Raw genomic sequence first — 20395 nt, forward strand, 5'->3', positions numbered from 1 at the left:
TATTTCAGCGCTCTGTCCCACCATGATGCTACAGGCCAGAGTGAGTCATGGCCAGCTCAGTTCTCCACGGAAGCAGCTGACCAAGCCAAGATGAGATCACAAAACTGAAATGCAGTCTTCACAACCATGACATTTAACTACAATCCTTAATTGCTAAGGTTTGTGAGAGCAACTAATTATAGTCTTAAACTTAAATCCAAAAGATATAAATAGTGCCCTGCCAGGTGGCTCAGTTTGTTGGAGCCTCGTCCCATACACCAAAAAGGTTGGGGGTTCAGGGCACATACCTAGGTTGCAGGTTCGACCTCCAGCGGGACAAATACCGAAGGCAACAGACCTCTCTCTCTCTCTCTCTCTCTCTCTCTCTCTCTCTCTCTCATCAGTGAAAAACATATCCCCAGATGAGGATTTTAAAAAGATATAGATAGGGTCTACATATTTTTATAAATAATTATATATAAATTTTTCAAAAATAAAATCCCTTAGTAAAGATACCAAGGACATCAGATATACATTTTTTAAAATGGTGAAGACTATGCAGCACTTGAATCAGATGAAATTAGGCTGATCTTCCAATTCAGCACCAGGTGGTCTTATGGAATAAACAACACTGTACAAATGCCAAAAAAATGATCAAGCCATGTGTTTGAATATAGAATCACAATTTACAAAGCACTTATAATCCTGTGCACTAGGTAGGAATTATTATCCTTAATTTTACAGGTTAGAAAACTATGGCTCTAAAATTTTCCCTTGAAATAAAGGCAGAGGTACAAAGACAGTGACAGATAATGGTCAAGTGATTTCATCTCAAGTCAACAATGTTTCTGACATAAAATTCAAATAAAAGCAAGAAAGCAAGATGTCGGCACCTGTGCTCTAGCCCCAAGAAGTAAATGAGTCTGAATAAGTGTAACAATCTAACGAGCCTGAGGATCCGGAGCTTCAACTATTGCTATAATTGTTTCTTATATTCCACAGAGATTGCAGAAATACAAGAAAGCAAACCTTTGTAGACTTTTTTAAAAAGAAGAAGAAAATATTTATATACTTAGGGAATGATGAAGCCTTTTAAAATCAAACAAAAGCTGAAGGCATGAAGGTAAAGCTGTATCTCTAGGAAGAAAATAATACACAGTAAAAAGCAAAACAAAATTAAAAGAAACCCTTTTAAGCCTTAATAAAATATGCTAAAAATCTATTCCAACACTGAGGGGAAATCTGTGCAGCTAGCCAGCCAAGTCACTCCAGTTTTCTGATGCACAATTTCAACCTGACCTAGCTGCAGTTTGGCGCCACCTGCTGGTCGCTGTCCTCCCTGTGTAAAATCAAGAGAGGATTCTGGGGAGAGCCGACTTCCAAGAAAGCCGCAGTTGCAGGAATCTGCAGCCTGCTTAGTTGGCCTGACTCATCTTCAGCCTCCCATTTCCCAAACTTCCCTTCCCAGACCACCCCTCCCAACCCTGCCTGTCCACGGGCCATATCTCCCCTAGACACCCCAGAAGATATGCACTTTAGCCCACCTTCTCTGAGGCTGGACACAGACTGTGAGCTAACAGCTCACATTTACATGTCTGGGTTTTATTTATTTATTTATTTATTTATTTATTTTTTTAAATATATTTTGATTTTTTACAGAGAAGAAGGTAGAGAGATAGAGAGTTAGAAACATCTATGAGAGAGAAACATCGATCAGCTGCCTCCTGCACATCTCCTGCTGGGGATATGCCCGCAACCCAGGCACATGCCCTTGACCAGAATCGAACCCGGGACCTTTCAGTCCGCAGGCCGACGCTCTATCCACTGAGCCAAACCGGTTTTGGCATGTCTGGGTTTTATATGTCTGTAGGTTCTGTGAATAGAATATTGTCTATTTGGTATGAGGCAAGGTCCCAAGGACCTGTCAAGTAAACATAATCAATAAACTCTGTGCTTATTTTGATCTACATTGCCTCTGGACTCTGAAGGACAGAAGTACCTCTACCCTACAAAGTCACACACCCATTCTCTTAACTCTCCATAAACCGACTAAACAATCTTCAGGAAAAGTAAAAAAATAAAATAAAAATAAAAAAGAGCTGTTTAAAGAGATTCTAGAGCATTCAAACTCGACAAGTACAAAGCTAAGTCATTTTCTCCCAGAACAGAATTTGGCAAAATGGCGTGATCGAGCAGATGCCGGTGGAGAAAAGGAAGCCTTCCAACAGATATGCTTAACTGAAACCAAAAAGAGAAAGACTGGAAAAGAATGATGGGGAAAGAAGATAGGAAAGATGAAGGAAGAGAAACAGTCACAGAATTTGGTGCTTCTCAGTTCTATTTTTGTAGGTACTTTGTAACTCCTTTGGTGTCTGGCAATAGCACAGGACTGACATCGATTTATGGATGGTGCCAGATCCACTGGGAGTGGCTTCTCAGGACACATATTACTGCAAAATCTTTTTTCCCTTCCAGGTAGGTGAGCCTGGTGAGGCTCACAGTGGCCACCATCATGACACTGACCTAAATAATAATTCTCTGCAGGCAAGTCCCCACATGATTCTGGCATGACCTTCCCTGTCCCCTCTGCAAACAACACCTCCTTTTACTAACAACCCCTCCAACACAGACACACACACACACACACACACACACACACACACCCAGAGGTGCAGAATACAGATTTAAAAGACAGAACACATAATAAAGGACAGAAGCAATCAGTGGCCCAAGCTGTTCATGAAGCAACTCAAGCAGTGTTGTTTTTTGCTAATTCAAGGGCTCTTTATTATCTCTCTTCAAAATGTTAGGCATTAAAAGAGGCTGTGCACGCATCAAATTGGAGCTTTTCCTTTTGCCATACCATCTGCCAACACTCAACAAATACTCTATGCCCAGTTACTTCCCTTAACTATTCTAGTCTTATGCTTTTATTTGAAAAACATAACAGAATATTCTCTGGAGTGAAGAGAAGATAGAATTTCCCCGAGTTCATTCTATTTTCAATGCTAAAGATTCATCAGGGACAAAATGCCATGCTTTTCAGTACTGACTTTCCTGCTAACCTAAAAGCATGCAATATATTAATCCGAAATTCTAAAAATACTGGTAATCTATCTCACAAAAATGGTAATGGCTACTATTTGAAAATAATTCTGCAATTATTACAGAGGTCATATTCCACAGAGGTCATATTCTACAGAGGTCATATTCCACAGAGGTCATATTCCACAGAGGTCATATTCCACAGAGGTCATATTCCACAGAGGTCATATTCTACAGAGGTCATATTCTTCAGAGGTCATATTCTACAGAGGTCATATTCTACAGAGGTCATATTCCACAGAGGTCATATTCCACAGAGGTCATATTCTACAGAGGTCATATTCCACAGAGGTCATATTCTACAGAGGTCATATTCTACAGAGGTCATATTCCACAGAGGTCATATTCTACAGAGGTCATATTCTTCAGAGGTCATATTCTACAGAGGTCATATTCCACAGAGGTCATATTCTACAGAGGTCATATTCTACAGAGGTCATATTCGATTCTTTACAGGTAAAAACAAACTGCTAATAACAAACTTTTCCAAACAATGTATGACTGATGGCAGCACTGAACTGGGAGCCCAGATACATGAGGTTCAGTCCATTTCTTTTAAACTGTCATATAACTAATGGATGCCAGGCACCAAATGTTCGGCATTTCTGAACATTTACGCCCACTGGAACCTAATCAGATTCTTGAAGTTTTCATTTTACAGATGAAAGAAATTCTAATAACTAACCTGTGAACTTGGGCAACTCGTTATTTCAAATAAAAGAGAGTGAATATTAAATTTGGGGATGTCTCAAAACAATGGAGACCAAAGCGTATTAAAGAATTCCAACACTTCAGACAAGAACAGAATTGTATTTATATATGTGATTAAAATCCTTTAATCCACTAGACATCAAAGTTGTAGATAGTTTTCAAGTCACAGAATCAAGATTAGTCTGATAGATTCACCCCTGAAAAGAGAAGGCACACAGATACACAGAAAGAAACTGCACTTAAGGAAATAGTGACAAACAAGAAAATCCTGTGGGTTTACCTCTACATGTGTTTACACACTGCCTCACTAGACAAACAATTTGAGGTGATAATGGCTGTTTTATTTATTACGTAAATGCCCTTCCCAGAAGTCATCTCTGAAGTATAGAGAATCAGAGAAGCACCTCAAATGAACTTGATTTTGAAGCTGAATTTTAAAAAACAAAGAAGAGACACATGTCAGTATTAAAATTACATCAATTTTGCCCTGGCTGGGTAGCTCAATTGGTTGGAGCATTGTCCCATACACCAGAAAGGTGCAGGTTCAATTCCCAGTCAGGGTACATACCCAGGTTTCAGGTTCAATCTCAGGTCAGGATGTGTATGGGAGGCAACCGATTGATGTTTCTTTCTCACATTGTTGTTTCTCTCTCACATTGATATTTCTCTCTCTCTCTCTCTCTCTCTCTCTCTCAAAAAAAAAAAAAAAAGATATTTCTCTCTCTCCCCTCCACCTTCCTCTCTCTCCAAAATCAATAAACATATCCTCAAGTGAGGATAAAAAAAGTATATAAGTTTTTATTATGTACATAATAAAATTATACCAACAAGAAAGCTAAAAAATGAGACACAAGATAGAACATCTGTCATCACAAGCTTCCTCAATGGAGACCCAGATGTCCAGATATCCCAAATCAGAAGGTAAATAAAGCTGCCGAAATGAGAAAGCTACACCTTAGATGATCACTGACTAAAAACTCCACAAACCCCAGGCCAAATTCAGAGGCCAACGATGCTGCTAAATGTCTTTCCTCAATCTTTCCACATGAAACCCTTTCTCTCTGGGCTCAGAAATTTCTGTTTTATCAGAATTCTTTCACTTAGCTGCTGTTCCTTTCTTTAAACCTTCTTTTAACCAAATGCCAGCCTTGTGCAGGTAGAAAGATTCCATTCATAATTTTAGAGGAAGGAATAACCCCATGATGGTCCCTCCCGCCTCCAGCATTCACATTCCATTAAATCATTAGCGTTTAGACTTCTTTGGTTTCATGGCTTTGGGGAGGGGTGAGGCAAGATGACCAACAGATGGTGCTAGTTGATGTATTTTTTTGCCTACCTGAGAAGGGTGTAATGCGAATTACGCCCAGCTTAACGATTTAAAGTTTATAAAACACCTTGTTCTCCTTGGAGAGGCAGCACCCTGAGTATAAGACTGAAAACACACCACTCCTGCGAAAACAATACAGGTAGAACATAAAAGCCACTGCCCTAAAGAGCCCCACAGCAAAGGAAATTACCACTGACTTAATAGTCTGTCCCAATCAAAGGCAGTCTAAGGAAAAATTAAAAGAAGGCAGAACATTGTTTAAAAAATGATCAAATGTAAGGATTAAAGCATGCACGTGGTTTAACAGACACTGCCAAGATAAAGGAGAAAGTTCTAAATAAGCGAACGTCGGCGAGCTACATGAGCATACAGCTAAGAAGGTCAAGTAATATATTTGAAAGCATCTATACTTCTATTAAAAGATGCTTTTTAAATTTGTGGTAAAATACATATAACGTAAAATTGACCATCGTAACCATTTTTAAGGGCACAGTGCAGTGGTGTTAAATGTATTCATGTTGCTGTGGAACCAATCTCCAAAATTCTTTTTCTCTTGCAAAACTAAAACTCTGTATCCATTAAACAACTCCCCACTGCCTCTCCCCCAGCCCCTGGCACCACCACTCTATTTCCTGTCTCTGAATTTGACTACACCAGCTACGTCATATAAGTAGAATCATACAGTATTTGCCTTAAAAACACACACACACACACACACACACACACACACACACACACACAACCTTTATTGACTAGCAGAGGCGAATGGAAAAATCTAAAGTACAAAGGGACAGAAAAACAGGAAGCAAATTATTACAGGGGAGGGTTCTAGATTCAGTGTCTATATAATGACCCCAGTCATAACATTAGTTATCAGAAGTGGGTACAGGTTATTTTCTAAATGTCTTTAAACAAAACAGAAAAGAAAAGAAAAAACCATGAGCAGAGGTAGACTAGGGAAACTCCAGACTTCAGTATCTGCAAATGACTCTCTAACATTGGTTAGAAGTGGATTCGGATCCCCTTCTCCAGATAGCTTTAAAATAAAGATAAAATCAGTATCATCTTCTAGTTTCACAGGATTTGATTCTAAAGAGGGAAATTGGTATCATTCTATCAGACTGAAAGTCAATCAGAAAGTCATACTCTTTGATCTGATGCTAAAACAATCTGTCTACACGCTTTTAGACATTCTCTGATTGAGTAAACGTGTTGCTGAGATATAATAATGTGTACACGAAAGACTGTTATTTACGTTTTTCTTACTGACAGTGAAAGTATCTCATTTGATATCAAAATAAAAAGAAGACAATAACCTGAAAATCACAAACTTCAACGACCTCAGAAAGACGCCTACTGAAATAATCAGAGAGAAAGGCGAGTCAATCTAAACCAATGCTGGTGCTGCAGCTAATTTCAACTTTAAGAGAACAAGACAAACAAAAAGTGACAAGTCTGATGGGAAATTCCCCTCACCATATTACATATCTTAATGACATTTGTGAATCTGTGCCCTGCAATTGGGAAATCATGGAGCAAATTTAATAGAATTGCTCCTTCAGAAAAGAATTATCAGTCAAAACCTCTGAAAGAGTCAAGCTGTCATTCTGGGAATAACTTATTTTTCCCTTTGCTCCACCTCGTTGGTATTTCCTTGTTACAGTAAATGCCCCCAGGCTCTGACCCAGCTTCAGAAAAAGCCAGCAGAGTGGGTGCAGGAAGAAGACATTATCCAATTGCGGATTAGCAAAACTGTCATCAGGATTAAGAAGTGACACAGAAAAGGAACACCCTAAAAGGGTGCATATAAGGGCCAAGGAGGCAGCCTGCAAATACGCTCTTCACCTCTCCGATTCGCCTGGACACGCTCAACCTTTGCAGGAGCATCATGTCTTGCTCATCTCGGATCTCCTCCTCCCGGGCTGGAGGCAGCAGCTCAGTCAGGGTGTCTGCTGGTGGCCGCAGCAGCAGCAGATGTGGTCTGGGGGGCAGCTCTGCCCGGGGCTTCCGAGGAGGAGCCGGCAGCTGTGGCCTGAGTGGGGGATTGAGCGGTGGCTTTGGAGGGGGTTTTGGTAGCTGCTCAGTCGGGGGTGGTTTTGGAGGAGCTTCAGGCTCTGGACTTGGCTTTGGTGGAGGTTCTGGATTCGGCGGGGGGTCTGGATTCGGCGGGGGTTCTGGATTCGGCGGGGGGTCTGGATTCGGCGGGGGCTCTGGATTCGGTGGCGGTGCTAGTGGAGGCTTCTACAACTATGGCGGTGGTCTGGGTGGCGGTACTGGCGATGGCGGGCTTTTCTCTGGAGGTGAAAAGCAAACCATGCAGAACCTCAATGACCGCCTGGCCAATTACCTAGACAAGGTCAGAGCCCTGGAGGAGGCCAACGCTGATCTGGAGAACAAAATCAAGGAGTGGTATGACAAGTATGGGCCCGGGTCTGGAGATGGTGGGTCCAGAAGAGATTACAGCAAGTACTACCCAATCATTGAAGATCTCAGGAATCAGGTAAGACCCTATCCACCGCTGAGCTTCTATTGGTTTCTTTTGCTTTTATTTAGAACATGTACAGTAATGAAGATTTTAAGCCAAGGAACTATTTGAAAACATAGTTGCTTCTTGAATATTTAAAATGGGAGTTGGTGTGTTTTAACTATGACAGTTCTGCAGATTGCATCTAACCACATTAATTTTCTGTTTGCATCTCAAATGTGAGTATTTCTACATAAGAGTAAAATTTATACAATGACAGACAGCTGGTTAACATGTATATGTGAGTTATGACAATGAGTCAAAACTAGCTTAATCTATTTCATGATTGATTCTGGCAGGGTGACATACTTTAGAGTCTTACTAGATTTAAATGGTCTTTACAACCATTTTTCTTTCTAGAAAATCTGGTGCAAATATTATGTAAGAATGTGGTGGACTCTAAAGTATCTTGCCACCGTTGCATGGAAATATATATTTTTCAAGACTTTTTCAAGAAGTGGAGCTCATTTTTCACACTATTTTCTGGAAGAGCTCATGGGATAACTGATTTTCCAAAGCAGGGGAAGTCTGCAGAGGGCTGTGTTCTATGCCTAGTCCAGTAACTACAAGCTGTTACCTTTCCGCAGAAAGATGTAGCCCAAATACACCCCGATCATCAGTACAAGTGCCATCACTAAGCAAGTTCTCAAAGCTAACTCAGCGGCTTCTACCCTCACAGGCGGGCATGCGGACGCAGGTAAGAAGCATCCACGATTCATTCCCTGTTTTTGCCTTTTCTAGATCATCACTGCCTCTGTTGAAAACGCCGGGATGGTGTTGCAGGTTGACAATGCCAGACTGGCTGCGGATGACTTCAGACTGAAGTAAGGAAATTGAAGACTTGAAAACAAGTGCTGTGGGAAAAGTGAAATTCAATCTGTTTGCTTAAGTCATTCTAATTTTTTAAAAAACCTTTTAGGGGATCAAGACCTACATTCACAAACGTCCCAAATGTAAATTTAAAAAACCATCATCCCACCAACAAGGAAAAGAGAGAAATGAAGACTGATGTTTCTGGCATAAAAATTATTAGCCAGCAATAGAATTAACATTGGGTTTTATTTTTCTTTACAAGGGAAAAAACCCTAAGATTAGTAGCCTTTGTTGGTCAAATAGCTCAGAGGAGAACACTCCTTGTTAAGTATGTAAGATTGGCTGTACTCCTTGACGTGTACTGCTCTGTCTTACGGCTGGCTGCCCCTTCCAGGTATGAGAATGAGCTGCACCTCCGGCAGATGGTGGAGGCCGACATCAACGGCCTTCAGAAGGTCCTGGACGAGCTGACCATGACTCGCTCTGACCTGGAGATGCAGATCGAGAGCCTCACCGAGGAGCTGGCCTACCTGAAGAAGAACCACGAGGAGGTAGGAACACCGTCCACACTATTAAACCACTCTGGCCTGTTTCCCCCATAGCCATTCTATAAAATAAAATAGTATCAGCTGAATGGATTTCCAACTCCTGTGACCAAGAAAAAAAGGAATAACGAGCAAATTATAGCTGAATTTGGTGGGGGGTATCTTTCCCCTTCAGTGTCTTAGTTTCAACTATGCACTTTACGAAGTCCATTGCTTCTCTGTTTTTATCACTCCGGTCTTTTTTTTTTTTTCCCCCTTTATGCTAGGAAATGAAGAATATGCAGGGAAGCTCCGGAGGGGGTGTGACGGTAGAAATGAATGCCGCCCCAGGCACCGACCTGACCAAGTTACTGAATGACATGAGGGCGCAGTATGAGGAGCTGGCTGAGCAAAACCGCAGGGAGGCCGAGGAGCAGTTCAACAAGCAGGTAGGTTACCACCGCTGAGCGGCTAAGCCTGCGGCCACACAGAAGCCATGGCCGCTCATTCCGTCAGCCCACAGTGACTGCATTTCATTTTTATTTAGAGTGCGTCCCTGCAAGCACAGATCTCCACCGATGCCGGGGCAGCCAGCTCCGCCAAGAATGAGATCACAGAGCTGAAACGGACCCTGCAGGCCCTGGAAATTGAGCTTCAGTCCCAACTGGCCATGGTGTGTGCAAAGCGCTCTCTCAATTCTCCCACAGGGGCCTAAGGGATTCGGTTTGCCCTCTTTGCCAAGATGTTCCACTTGGAACATAGTGAAAGAAGCATTAAGGAGGACAGTATCATGATCATAGAACGCATAAAACTTTCCAAGTAAAGATAATATATGCTATTTCCATAGATTTCATTTTTAAAAAGTAATACCAACAAAAATTAAGAAATATAGCTTGCGATTTGGTGAGGATGAACGTCTCCCGGTACATTAAAAAATGTTGTGATTTTCTTTTCATCATGAATTTATTTTATTTATTTATTTTGCTCTTAGAAAAACTCCCTGGAAGGGACCCTGGCCGACACGGAGGCTAACTACATGGCTCAGCTGTCGGAAATTCAGATGCGGATCAGCAGCCTGGAGGAGCAGATCTGTCAGATCCGGGGTGAGACCGAATGCCAGAACGCCGAGTATGAGCAACTGCTGGACATCAAGACCCGCCTGGAGATGGAGATCGAGACCTACCGCCGCCTGCTCGATGGAGAGGGAGGGTAAATGAAAGTCATGAACGCGCTAAAAAGCATACACCTCAGTGCATTTATGCCATGAAACCAAAAAGGGGCCTGGGGGTCGCGACCCCTTTGGGGGTCAAACGACCCTTTCACAGGGGTTGCCTAAGACCATCGGAAAACACATATATAATTACATATTGTTTTTGTGATTAATCACTATGCTTTAATTATGTTCACTTTGTAACAATGAAATTGGGGGTCACCACAACATGAGGAACTGTATTAAAGGGTCGTGGTATTAGGAAGGTTGAGAACCACTGATTTATGAAGTCATAGTGACGGCCCAATCAAATGGCATCCACCTTCATCACAGAGAGCCTTCTGTATGGAGTTTTCCTGCATTTGCAACATGCAAAGGAAAACAATTCTTTTTTTCTCCAGTGGTTCCAGTTTTGGAGGATCTGACTTTAGAAACTCAGGATCCAGAAACATGGGGTCCAGGGATTCCACATCTGGTGACTCAAAGTCTGGAAGCCATTCTAGCCAGGGAAGAGGTAGGTATTTTTTTTAATGTTCATAATTTATAATTTAAAAGCAAAGACAGCCCTAACTAGTTTGGCTCAGTGGATAGAGCGTTGGCCTGCGGACTCAAGGGTCCCAGGTTAGATTCTGGTCAAGGGCATGTACCTTGGTTGCGTGCACATACCCAGTAGGAAGTGTGTGGGAGGCAGCTGATCAATGTTTCTCTCTCATCGATGTTTCTGACTCTCTATCCCTCTCCCTTCCTCTCTGTAAAAAATCAATAAAATATATATTTTTTAAAAAGCAGACATGTTTTGCTTGTGATATTAAAAGTATGTATACTGTTGCCTGGCTGGTAAGGCTCAGTGGTTGAGCATTGACCCATGAACCAGGAGGTCAAGGTTGGATTTCCAGCCGGGACACATGCCCGGGTTTCAGGCTCGATCCCAGTAGGGAGCATGTAGGAGGCAGCCAGTCGATGATTCTCTCTCATCATTGATGTTTCTATCTCTCTCTCCCTCTCCCTTCCTCTCTCTGAAATCTATAAAAACGTATTTTTAAAAAAAGTTTAAAGGGATAAAGTATATACTGTTGTTTACATAACCTTACCCAGAGAGAACATCATTTATGAATGCACTTGTATTTCTCCAGATCATTTCCAGACTGATTCTGTGATTCTATGATTTTCAGATCCAAGCAAGACTAGAGTGACTAAGACCATCATAGAGGAGGTGGTGGATGGCAAGGTCGTCTCATCTCACGTCAGCAATATTTCTGAGGTGAAAGTCAAATGAGAAATTTCCAGATCTTTAAGAGTGTCTTTCAGAGAAAAAAATCTAAAGGACACACAGGAAGACATCGCATCAACCTGCCCACCTTTCTGGATAACTTCAGGGAAAAGTTTCTGTACAGAAATAGATGACTAACCAATTTTCCTGCAGCCTCTTCTTTTCTAATTAGAATGCTCTTGAAAAAGTTGAAATGACAACTTTGCTCTAATTGCTTCTGTGCTTCAATAAACTTACTTTTGCAAGTTAAGTCATTGCTGAATTTTTTTATGAAATTTAATATTTTACCTAGAAATGAAGCTGCCAGTTATGATCCAGCTGCAGTATTATGTTACTGATATTTTATTATTTTTATATTATTTATTGATTTCAGAAAGGAAGGGAGAGGGAAAGGAAGATAGAAACACCAATGAGAGAGAATCATTGATAGGCTGCCTCCTACAAGCTCCCCACTGGGGACCGAGCCCACAACCCCGGCATGTGCCCTTGACCAGAATCGAACCTGGACCCTTTAGTTCGCAGGCTGATGCTCTATCCACTGAGCCAAACCAGTTCTGCTATCTGAACCAATAAATAACCCCTTTCCTTTAAATAATTGGATTAGGTAGTTGTCATTTGGAGCCTGAAGAACCCTAATATATTTCTGGTCAACGCCACCCCCACTTGACCGGAATTGAACCCGGACCCTTCAGTCCACAGGCTGATGCTCTATCCACTGAGCCAAACCAGCTAAGGCTTAATGCAGTGATGGCGAACCTATGACACGCGTGTCAGAGGTGACACGCGAACTCATTTTTTTGGTTGATTTTTCTTTGTTAAATGGCATTTAAATATATAAAATAAATATCATAAATATAAATCTTTGTTTTACTAGGTTGCAAATATCAAAAAATTTCTATATGTGACACGGCACCAGAGTTAAGCTAGGATTTTTCAAAATGCTGACACACTGAGCTCAAAAGGTTCGCCATCACTGGCTTAATTCATTATTTACCAGCATTTTCTTCATAAAAATAAAGATTATAGCTATTTCCTATGTGGGCATTTTTAACACCATCACCTTAGAACTCAGTGAAAACTGAAATTAAACCTCAGTGTCCCTAAATCTATAGCCAATAGCTGAGCCCACAAAGAAGGATGCCATTACTAGCATTATCAATCTATAATTAGTTAATGCCTAGTTTCTTAAGGTCCATCACTGATAAAAAGAAATATGACCTCTACCTTCATCAAGAAGGCTACACTTTAGATGGAGAGGAAGCTAAAACACAAAGAAGACAGCAAACACTAAAGGGTGTTCACAGTGAAGGGCTTCATTCCACAATATTCACCACAAGTGCCACAGGAATGACACTGTGTGGCTGCAGGACATGTAGGAGACTGGTCAAAACAAAAGTCTTGGGAAGCAAGGTGGGATACGTGATACGGTGCCAGATTTCTGAAAACCGTGAAAGCCCCAAAGAGAAGAGATGCTCAGATCCTTGTTCCTGTGCCAAATCTAGCCACACCTCTAGCCAAAAACGGTCTCTTAGCCAAGGTGGTGTCTCCTTTCCCCACTCTCCACTGATGAGGTCTTTCACGCCATGGGTGGTCCACACGGCTCTCTTGTCTGCTTGGAATAACGAAGCAAGTTAAAGTAGGGTAGGAGGCAGTATAAGGTCAGTCCCAGGAAGAAACAGATATAAGACAAAGCCAGGCTGGGTAAGAACATCCCCACTTGAGGAACTTAATATGAGCAGATCACAAGTTAGAAAATCAACCCCACAAATCAATCCTCAAGAAAAGAACATGGGATTTGGCAGAAAAAAAAAACAAACTTAAAATTACAAAAACATAAGCCTGAATAGAGTTCATGTGAATTGTACCTTCAAATATAAAACCAACAACTGTATGGAGTATCAAGCCTTAATAATCAAGACAACCTAAAAATGTAGTTTTTCATATTCTAGGCCAGCCGTGGGCAAACTATGGCCCGCGGGCCGCCTTCGGCCCGTTTGAAATGAATAAAACTATTGAAAAAAAAGACCGTACCCTTTTATGTAATGATGTTTACTTTGAATTTATATTAGTTCACACAAACACTCCATTCGGCCCTCCGGTCCAGTTTAAGAACCCATTGTGGCTCTCGAGTCAAAAAGTTTGCCCACCCCTGTTCTAGGCACATTGAATAAAATATCAAAATGAATCCATAGGCACAACAAGACTTCTACTTAAATAGCTAACCACAGGATAAGTAGCCAAGCATGAAACCACTACTCCGAGAAAAAGAGCAATGTTAAGTTGTCTTAAATCCAACGTGTGTCCCATCAAACCATTACAGTAAATTAAATCTTGCAGGTGAACACTTGAATTATCGGAGGGAACACGTTGTAAAGTATATGAATGTCTATCTGCTGTGCTGTACACCTGAAACTAATACAAAATCGTGTGGAATGCAAACTGTAATCAAAAAATAAAATAATAATTTAAAAATTAAATCTTGGATTCTCCAGTACGGAAAAATTAAGAAATATGAACCAGCTGATCCAGCCTGGATTAAGGGCAGAAGGACAGAAATGGAAACCAGTTGAGTGCAGCCTCCAGAGTCTTGGGCCATCACAGCCACATCAAGAAGCCCCTCTCTGTGAATCTTCCCAGATCTAGTCTTCTGGTCCTGTACCACCCGGGACCTACGTTGATGGCCTGGCCAGTATTATCCTCATGTCAAGGCAACAATATGCAGCTCCTCCGAAAACCATGTTGAGGTGAAAATCTCCATGCGGTGTTTCCTTGGCATGAGTTAAGATGCTGCATTTGTACTAAATGACTATTTCTAATTGTTTTAGAAAAGGCTAGACCAGCCGTGGGCAAACTACGGCCCGCGGGCCGGATCCAGCCCGTTTGAAATGAATAAAACTTAAAAAAAAAAAAAGACCGTACCCTTTTATGTAATGATGTTTACTTTGAATTTATATTAGTTCACACAAACACTCCAGCCATGCTTTTGTTCCGGCCCTCCGGTCCAGTTTAAGAACCCATTGTAGCCCTTGAGTCAAAAAGTTTGCCCACCCCTGGGCTAGACCATACTGAGATGCACTGTAATGTGTTAAAAGCACGTTCAATTTTTAAAATGGATACTATTGAACCACTTTGGATCATGAAATATATTTAGAGTGCTGAATAAAATAATAAGAACAGGATGCTCACACATTATTAACCTGCCCTAAAATTATTTTAAAGCCACACAACAGGCATATGTTCTATTTTGAAACTAAAGTTCAGCTCTCCAGTCAACTTTTAAATGAGAGAAATGTGTTTCTTTCTTCTAAGAGTTAGACTTCTCCATAAGAAGGAAGAGCCAGTGCCTACTTGCATATGAATTTTAACTGTTGACTTTTGATCCAGATTCATATGGTTGTTCTTGTCTTTCTGACCTCAAGGGACAACAGACAAGAATGGTGAGAAGGCTGGAAGTGGCATCCATTCTCACAGAGATTAGACACATGAAACAAAGTTTATAGAAGGCAGAGAAGAGGAGACAGCCAAAGGATTGAGACTCTATAGAAAGTAGCCCAAACTTGCTTAATGATGTCATGGAATTAGAGAGTGTTCAACAAGTGGAGACAAAGTGATGAATATAAATCACCCAGGATGAAGCTCAAGTCATGTTTTCTGAACCATCCCCTTCAATAATAAAATGCTGCGAGTAATAAATCACTTAAAAATTTATCAGGGGTTTAAATATGACACTTGACAAACAGGAAATATTGATCAAGTTCTGTTAAAAAAAACAATTTATTCATTTGTAATATATCAATGTCAATATGAAATGATAAGATGGAAAGAAGCAAACACTATTTTGTTACTATTTAAACGGCACCTAAAGGACAAGCCCAGAGTGTATCACAGATCTATTGTATGTAAAATACATAAACTGCTAGAGAGAAAGAGAGAGAGAGAGAGAGAGAGAGAGAGAGAGAGAGAGAGAGAGAGAGAGATGCAGTGTTTATTTTGTTGACGAACCACAACAAATATGAAAGCATATGAGAGGTCATTACAAAACTGCAATAAGACGTGCATTGCTTGGCCCCAACTTGCTTCTTAAGGACACCATAGACTTGGGTAGTGTTCAAAAGATCTACGGAGTAGCAGGGCAAATTACAGGTGTGAAAGCTGCATTGCCATAGCTACGTTTTATTTTTTTAATATATTTTTATTGATTTCAGAGAAGGGAGGAGAGATAGAAACATCAATGATGAGAGAGAATCATTGATTGGCTGCCTCCTGCACACCCCCAACTGGAGATCCAGCCCACAACCCGGGCATGTGCCCTTGACCAGAATCGAACCTGGGACCCTTCAGTCTGCAGGCCGATGCTCTATCCACTGAGCCAAACCAGCTAGGGTCATACTATGTTTTAAAAGGACAAAGAAAAGATCACCCAAAAAAGGAATTGTTATAATGTTGTACAAATGTACATCTATAAATTACATTTTTTGCATAAACTTCCCAGGAAGTGATTTAAAATTTTGAGGACAATTTCATCGTCTTTCTCAGAATGGATTCAGGAGCTACCCAGAGGTGGGAGAGCAGGGAAGACCTCAATCAAGTTCAGTCTGGAAATCCTGGTTGGCTGTCAGCTGGGATGGACAACTGACTTCCCAGACAGGTACTACCTTTCAACCAACCCATCACAAGACTTGTTCTAAGCGCTTTGCAACAGCCAAAGATAATGTTATAATACGCTATGATATAGAATTATAATATGGAATATTCTAACAACTTAAGAGAACAAGATCACTTTGGGAAGCTAATAAATATCCATCGCCATCCTGGGAAGAGGAATTATCTCAGTGACTGACTGGTTTGAAATGGCATTTCAGAGGGGAGTGCTACACCAGCAGACTGCCGCCGCCGCTGACGCATCCGATTCTGCTACAACTGAGATGAATGAACCATAGTGGACTTTTCAGGTCCTAGAGAGAGAACTACGGACTTCAGGAGCCCTGGAATGCAAAAAGCTCCCCCTGGGTGAATCCACCAAAAACCAATTTGTACACAGAGATAATTTCGTGATTTCACCTCAGCAATATGTTTCCAAAATATCACATTCCCTAATGAAGTTTATTTTTAAAAGCTCTTTAGGAAAAAAATACCTAGGAATAAACTTAACTAAGGAGGTAAAAGACTTATATGCTGAAAACTACAGGACACTGAAAAAAGAGATAGAGGAAGACATAAACAGATGGAAGAATATACCGTGTTCATGGATTGGTAGAATCAACATCATCAAAATGTCCATACTACCCAAAGCAATTTATAGATTCAATGCAATCCCCATTAAATTACCAACAGCATATTTCACAGATCTAGAACGAACGTTCCAAAAATTCATCTGGAATAAAAAAAGACCCCGAATAGCTGCAACAATCCTCAGAAAGAACAAAGTAGGTGGGATCTCAATACCAGATATCAAACTGTATTACAAAGCCACTGTTCTTAAAACAGCTTGGTACTGGCACAAGAACAGACATATAGATCAATGGAATAGAATAGAGACCCCAGAAATCAACCCAAACCACTATGCCCAATTAATATTCGACAAAGGAGGCAAGAACATACAATGGAGTCAAGACAGTCTTTTCAATAAATGGTGTTGGGAAAATTGGACAGATACATGCAAAAGGATGAAACTAGATCACCAACTCACACCATACACAAAAATAAACTCAAAATGGATAAAAGACTTAAACGTAAGACGGGAAACCATAAAAATACTAGAGGAATCCACAGGCAGCGAAATCGCAAACATATGCCGAAGAAATTTCTTCTCTGATAATGCTCCTAGGGCAATGGAAACTAAAGAGAAAATAAACAAATGGGACTACATCAAAATAAAAAGCTTTTGCACAGCAAAGGAAACCATCAACAAAACAACAAGAAGACCCACTACATGGGAGAACATATTTGCCAATGATACCACCGATAAGGGTTTAATTTCCAACATTTACAGGGATCTCATGAAACTTAACAAAAGGAAGATAAACAATCCAATAAAAAAATGGGCAACGGACCTAGATAGACACTTTTCGAAAGAGGACATACAGAAGGCCGAAAGACATATGAAAACCTGCTCAAAGTCACTAATTATACGAGAGATGCAAATCAAAACGACAATGCGTTATCATCTCACACCTGTCAGAATGGCTATCATCAACAAATCAACAAACAACAAGTGTTGGAGAGGATGTGGAGAAAAAGGAACCCTTCTGCACTGCTGGTGGGAATGCAGACTGGTGCAGCCACTGTGGAGAACAGTATGGAGCTACCTCAGAAGACTAAAAATGGAACTCCCATTTGACCCAGTGATCCCACTACTAGGAATATATCCCAAGAAACCAGAAACGCCAATCAGAAAGGATATATGCATCCCTATGTTCATAGCAGCACAATTCACCATAGCTAAGATTTGGAAACAGCCTAAGTGCCCATCGGCAGATGAGTGGATTAGAAAACTGTGGTACATATACACAATGGAATACTATGCTGCGGTAAAAAAAAAGGAACTCTTGCCTTTTGCAACAGCATGGATGGAACTGGAGAGCATTATGCTAAGTGAAATAAGCCAGTCAGAGAAAGATAAATACCACATGATCTCACTCATTTGTGGATTATAGAGAACAACATAGACTGATGAAAAGGGACAGACTCAAAGACTGAGAAACAGCAATCAGGCTATCAATCCCCAGAAGGAAAGTAGGGGAGGGCGGGGGTAAGGGGAAGAGATCAACCGAAGGACTTGTATACATGTATATAAGCCATACCAATGGACATGGACAACAGGGGGATGGGAGCATGAGTGTGTGTGGGGGGGAGGTTGGGGGTTAATGGGGGGGATGAGGACACATTTGTAATACCTTAACTAATAATAAAAAAAAAAAAAAAAAACTCTTTAGGAAAAATAATCCAAGATCTTAGGCTACTTCAATTAATAACTCAGACAAGTAAGTTTCCATTTCATGTAATGAAAAACACCTGGAAGCAAAATGATTCACTGCAAATATAAGCCCCTATTCTGCAAATACTATAGCCCCCGAATTAGCTAAGACACTGCAAATGTCAACATAGTACAAAATGCTCATAAGGTGAGGGGTGAGGTACCCTCCTTCCATGAAATCTCAAAACCTTACCCCCTTTTAAAAGTGGAATAGATTATCTGTTTTACTTGAAAGAGAAGTTAGAAGAGAGAAAATGCCTGTATGTAGATATTCTTTCTTGCAAAGTGAATAGGAACTATCTGATACTAACAACAGAGAAACGCGCATGCCACATTCAGAAAGGAACCAAGCGAAGTCTCTCTAATAGGTTTTAACTCAACTCAAAAAAAAAAAAGTTATTGGTTGCTTATAATATGCAAGTAAAGTGGTAAGGTAATAGAGCTAAACTATCAAAGGAGGATATAGAATCATACACTTGAAAAAAGATCAAAGTTAATCCTAAAAGATTAACACTTAAGATTTCTCAAAGAAAACTGAAAATGTTTCCCTAATTCTCAAACAATGCTGATTTCAATGACCATTTCTTTCAAGGTATGAATCACTGTTTTGTGGCTACTTAGAGAAGTTTCAAAGATAATGATTTTTGAGAGTAACTGAACTGGTGGTACCTGTACGTCAACATATCACCAAATTTTATTTCTGGAGTGAGCAATGATCAATGGACTGAGCCACTGATGAGATGAGACATTTGAAAAGAGTGGTTAAGAAGGAATTGAAGGATTAGTAGAATAAATTTTTCTGAAGGCAACAGTGTGAAAATACCTTGTAAAATGTATGACAGACTGTGGAATCAGGGAAGGACAACTATACTTGCCCTACCAACAGTTTTGTTTTTTTATAGAGACTGAACTAAATTTCAGAAAATGCATTAGTTAACTGTTTATAATTTAAGCCAAAAGACAACTTTCAATGTATTAAGCTTTTAAAAAATGTTTACTGAATGGACCTGTGGTGTAAGAAGCCAAAGAGAAGCAAAAGTCAAATTGAGGGTGCCAAAAAAATTAAAAGGAAACAAAAAATGTTCACAAATTTCAGAACACTTTGTGCCACAGAATGAGCATAGCATTGCAGACTACGGTCTTCAAGAAATCAGCAACTGGACAGCCACTGCAGTGCACTGAGCTCCATAGAGACAGCGCCGGGGCAAGTGCGAGCCGGCCGGCCGGGCACTGGGTGACTGTGTGCTCGCTGAGGCAAAGGAGATCCTAAGAAGCCGGGAGGCAAAATGTCATCGTATGCTTTCTTTGTGCAAACTTGCCGGGAGGAACACAAGAAAAAGCACCCAGATGTTTCAGTTAACTTCTCAGAGTTTTCTAAGAAGTGCCCAGAGAGGTAGAAGACCATGTCTGCTAAGGAGAAAGGAAAATTTGAAGACACGGCAAAGGCGGACAAGGCTCGTTATGAGAGAGAAATGAAAACTTATATTCCTCCTAAAGGGGAAACAAAAAAGAAATGCAAGGATCCCAAGGCACCCAAGAGGCCTCCTTCGGCCTTTTTCTTGTTTTGTTCTGAGTTTCGCCCAATAATCAAAGGAGAGCATCCTGGCCTATCCATTGGTGACGTTGCAAAGAAGCTGGGGGAGATGTGGAGTAACACTGCTGCAGATGACAAGCAGCCTCATGGAAAGAAAGCTGCTAAGCTGAAGGAGAAATATGAAAAGGACAGTGCTGCAGACCGAGCTAAGGAAAGCCTGATGCTGCCAAAAGGGGAGTTGTCAAGGCTGAAAAAAGCAAGAAAAAGAAGGAAGAGGAAGAAGAGGAGGAAGATGAGGAGGAGGAAGAGGAGGGGGAAGAAGAAGAAGATGATGATGATGATGATGATGAATAAGTTGGTTCTAGCGCAGTTTTTTTTCTTGTCTATAAAGCATTTAACCTCCCCGCCCCGTACACAACTCA

General features: G+C 40.8%; 1 protein-coding gene and 1 pseudogene across 1 annotated transcript; both read left to right on the plus strand.

Annotated features, from left to right (window-relative positions):
* Positions 1-6967: 6967 nt before the first annotated feature.
* On the plus strand, positions 6968-11692 carry KRT24 (keratin 24). Its single transcript, XM_036341811.1, has 8 exons — positions 6968-7622; positions 8388-8470; positions 8854-9010; positions 9271-9432; positions 9531-9656; positions 9975-10192; positions 10595-10707; positions 11366-11692. Exons 1-8 carry the CDS (start codon positions 7011-7013, stop codon positions 11467-11469), a joined length of 1575 nt encoding a protein of 524 aa, XP_036197704.1. The 5' UTR covers positions 6968-7010; the 3' UTR covers positions 11470-11692.
* Positions 11693-12636: 944 nt separating this feature from the next.
* LOC118671393 lies at positions 12637-20327 on the plus strand (annotated as a pseudogene).
* Positions 20328-20395: the final 68 nt, after the last annotated feature.

This window comes from Myotis myotis, unplaced genomic scaffold (assembly GCF_014108235.1).
Source record: "Myotis myotis isolate mMyoMyo1 unplaced genomic scaffold, mMyoMyo1.p scaffold_m19_p_17, whole genome shotgun sequence".
Lineage (NCBI taxonomy): Eukaryota > Metazoa > Chordata > Mammalia > Chiroptera > Vespertilionidae > Myotis > Myotis myotis.

Coding starts and splice junctions, on each gene's coding strand:
- KRT24 (XM_036341811.1), top strand. CDS start 7,011: ATGTCTTGCTCATCTCGGATCTCCTCCTCCCGGGCTGGAGGCAGCAGC. Junction 9,433..9,530: donor AGGAGCAGTTCAACAAGCAG/GTAGGTTACCAC, acceptor ATTTTTATTTAG/AGTGCGTCCCTGCAAGCACA. Junction 10,708..11,365: donor CCATTCTAGCCAGGGAAGAG/GTAGGTATTTTT, acceptor TATGATTTTCAG/ATCCAAGCAAGACTAGAGTG.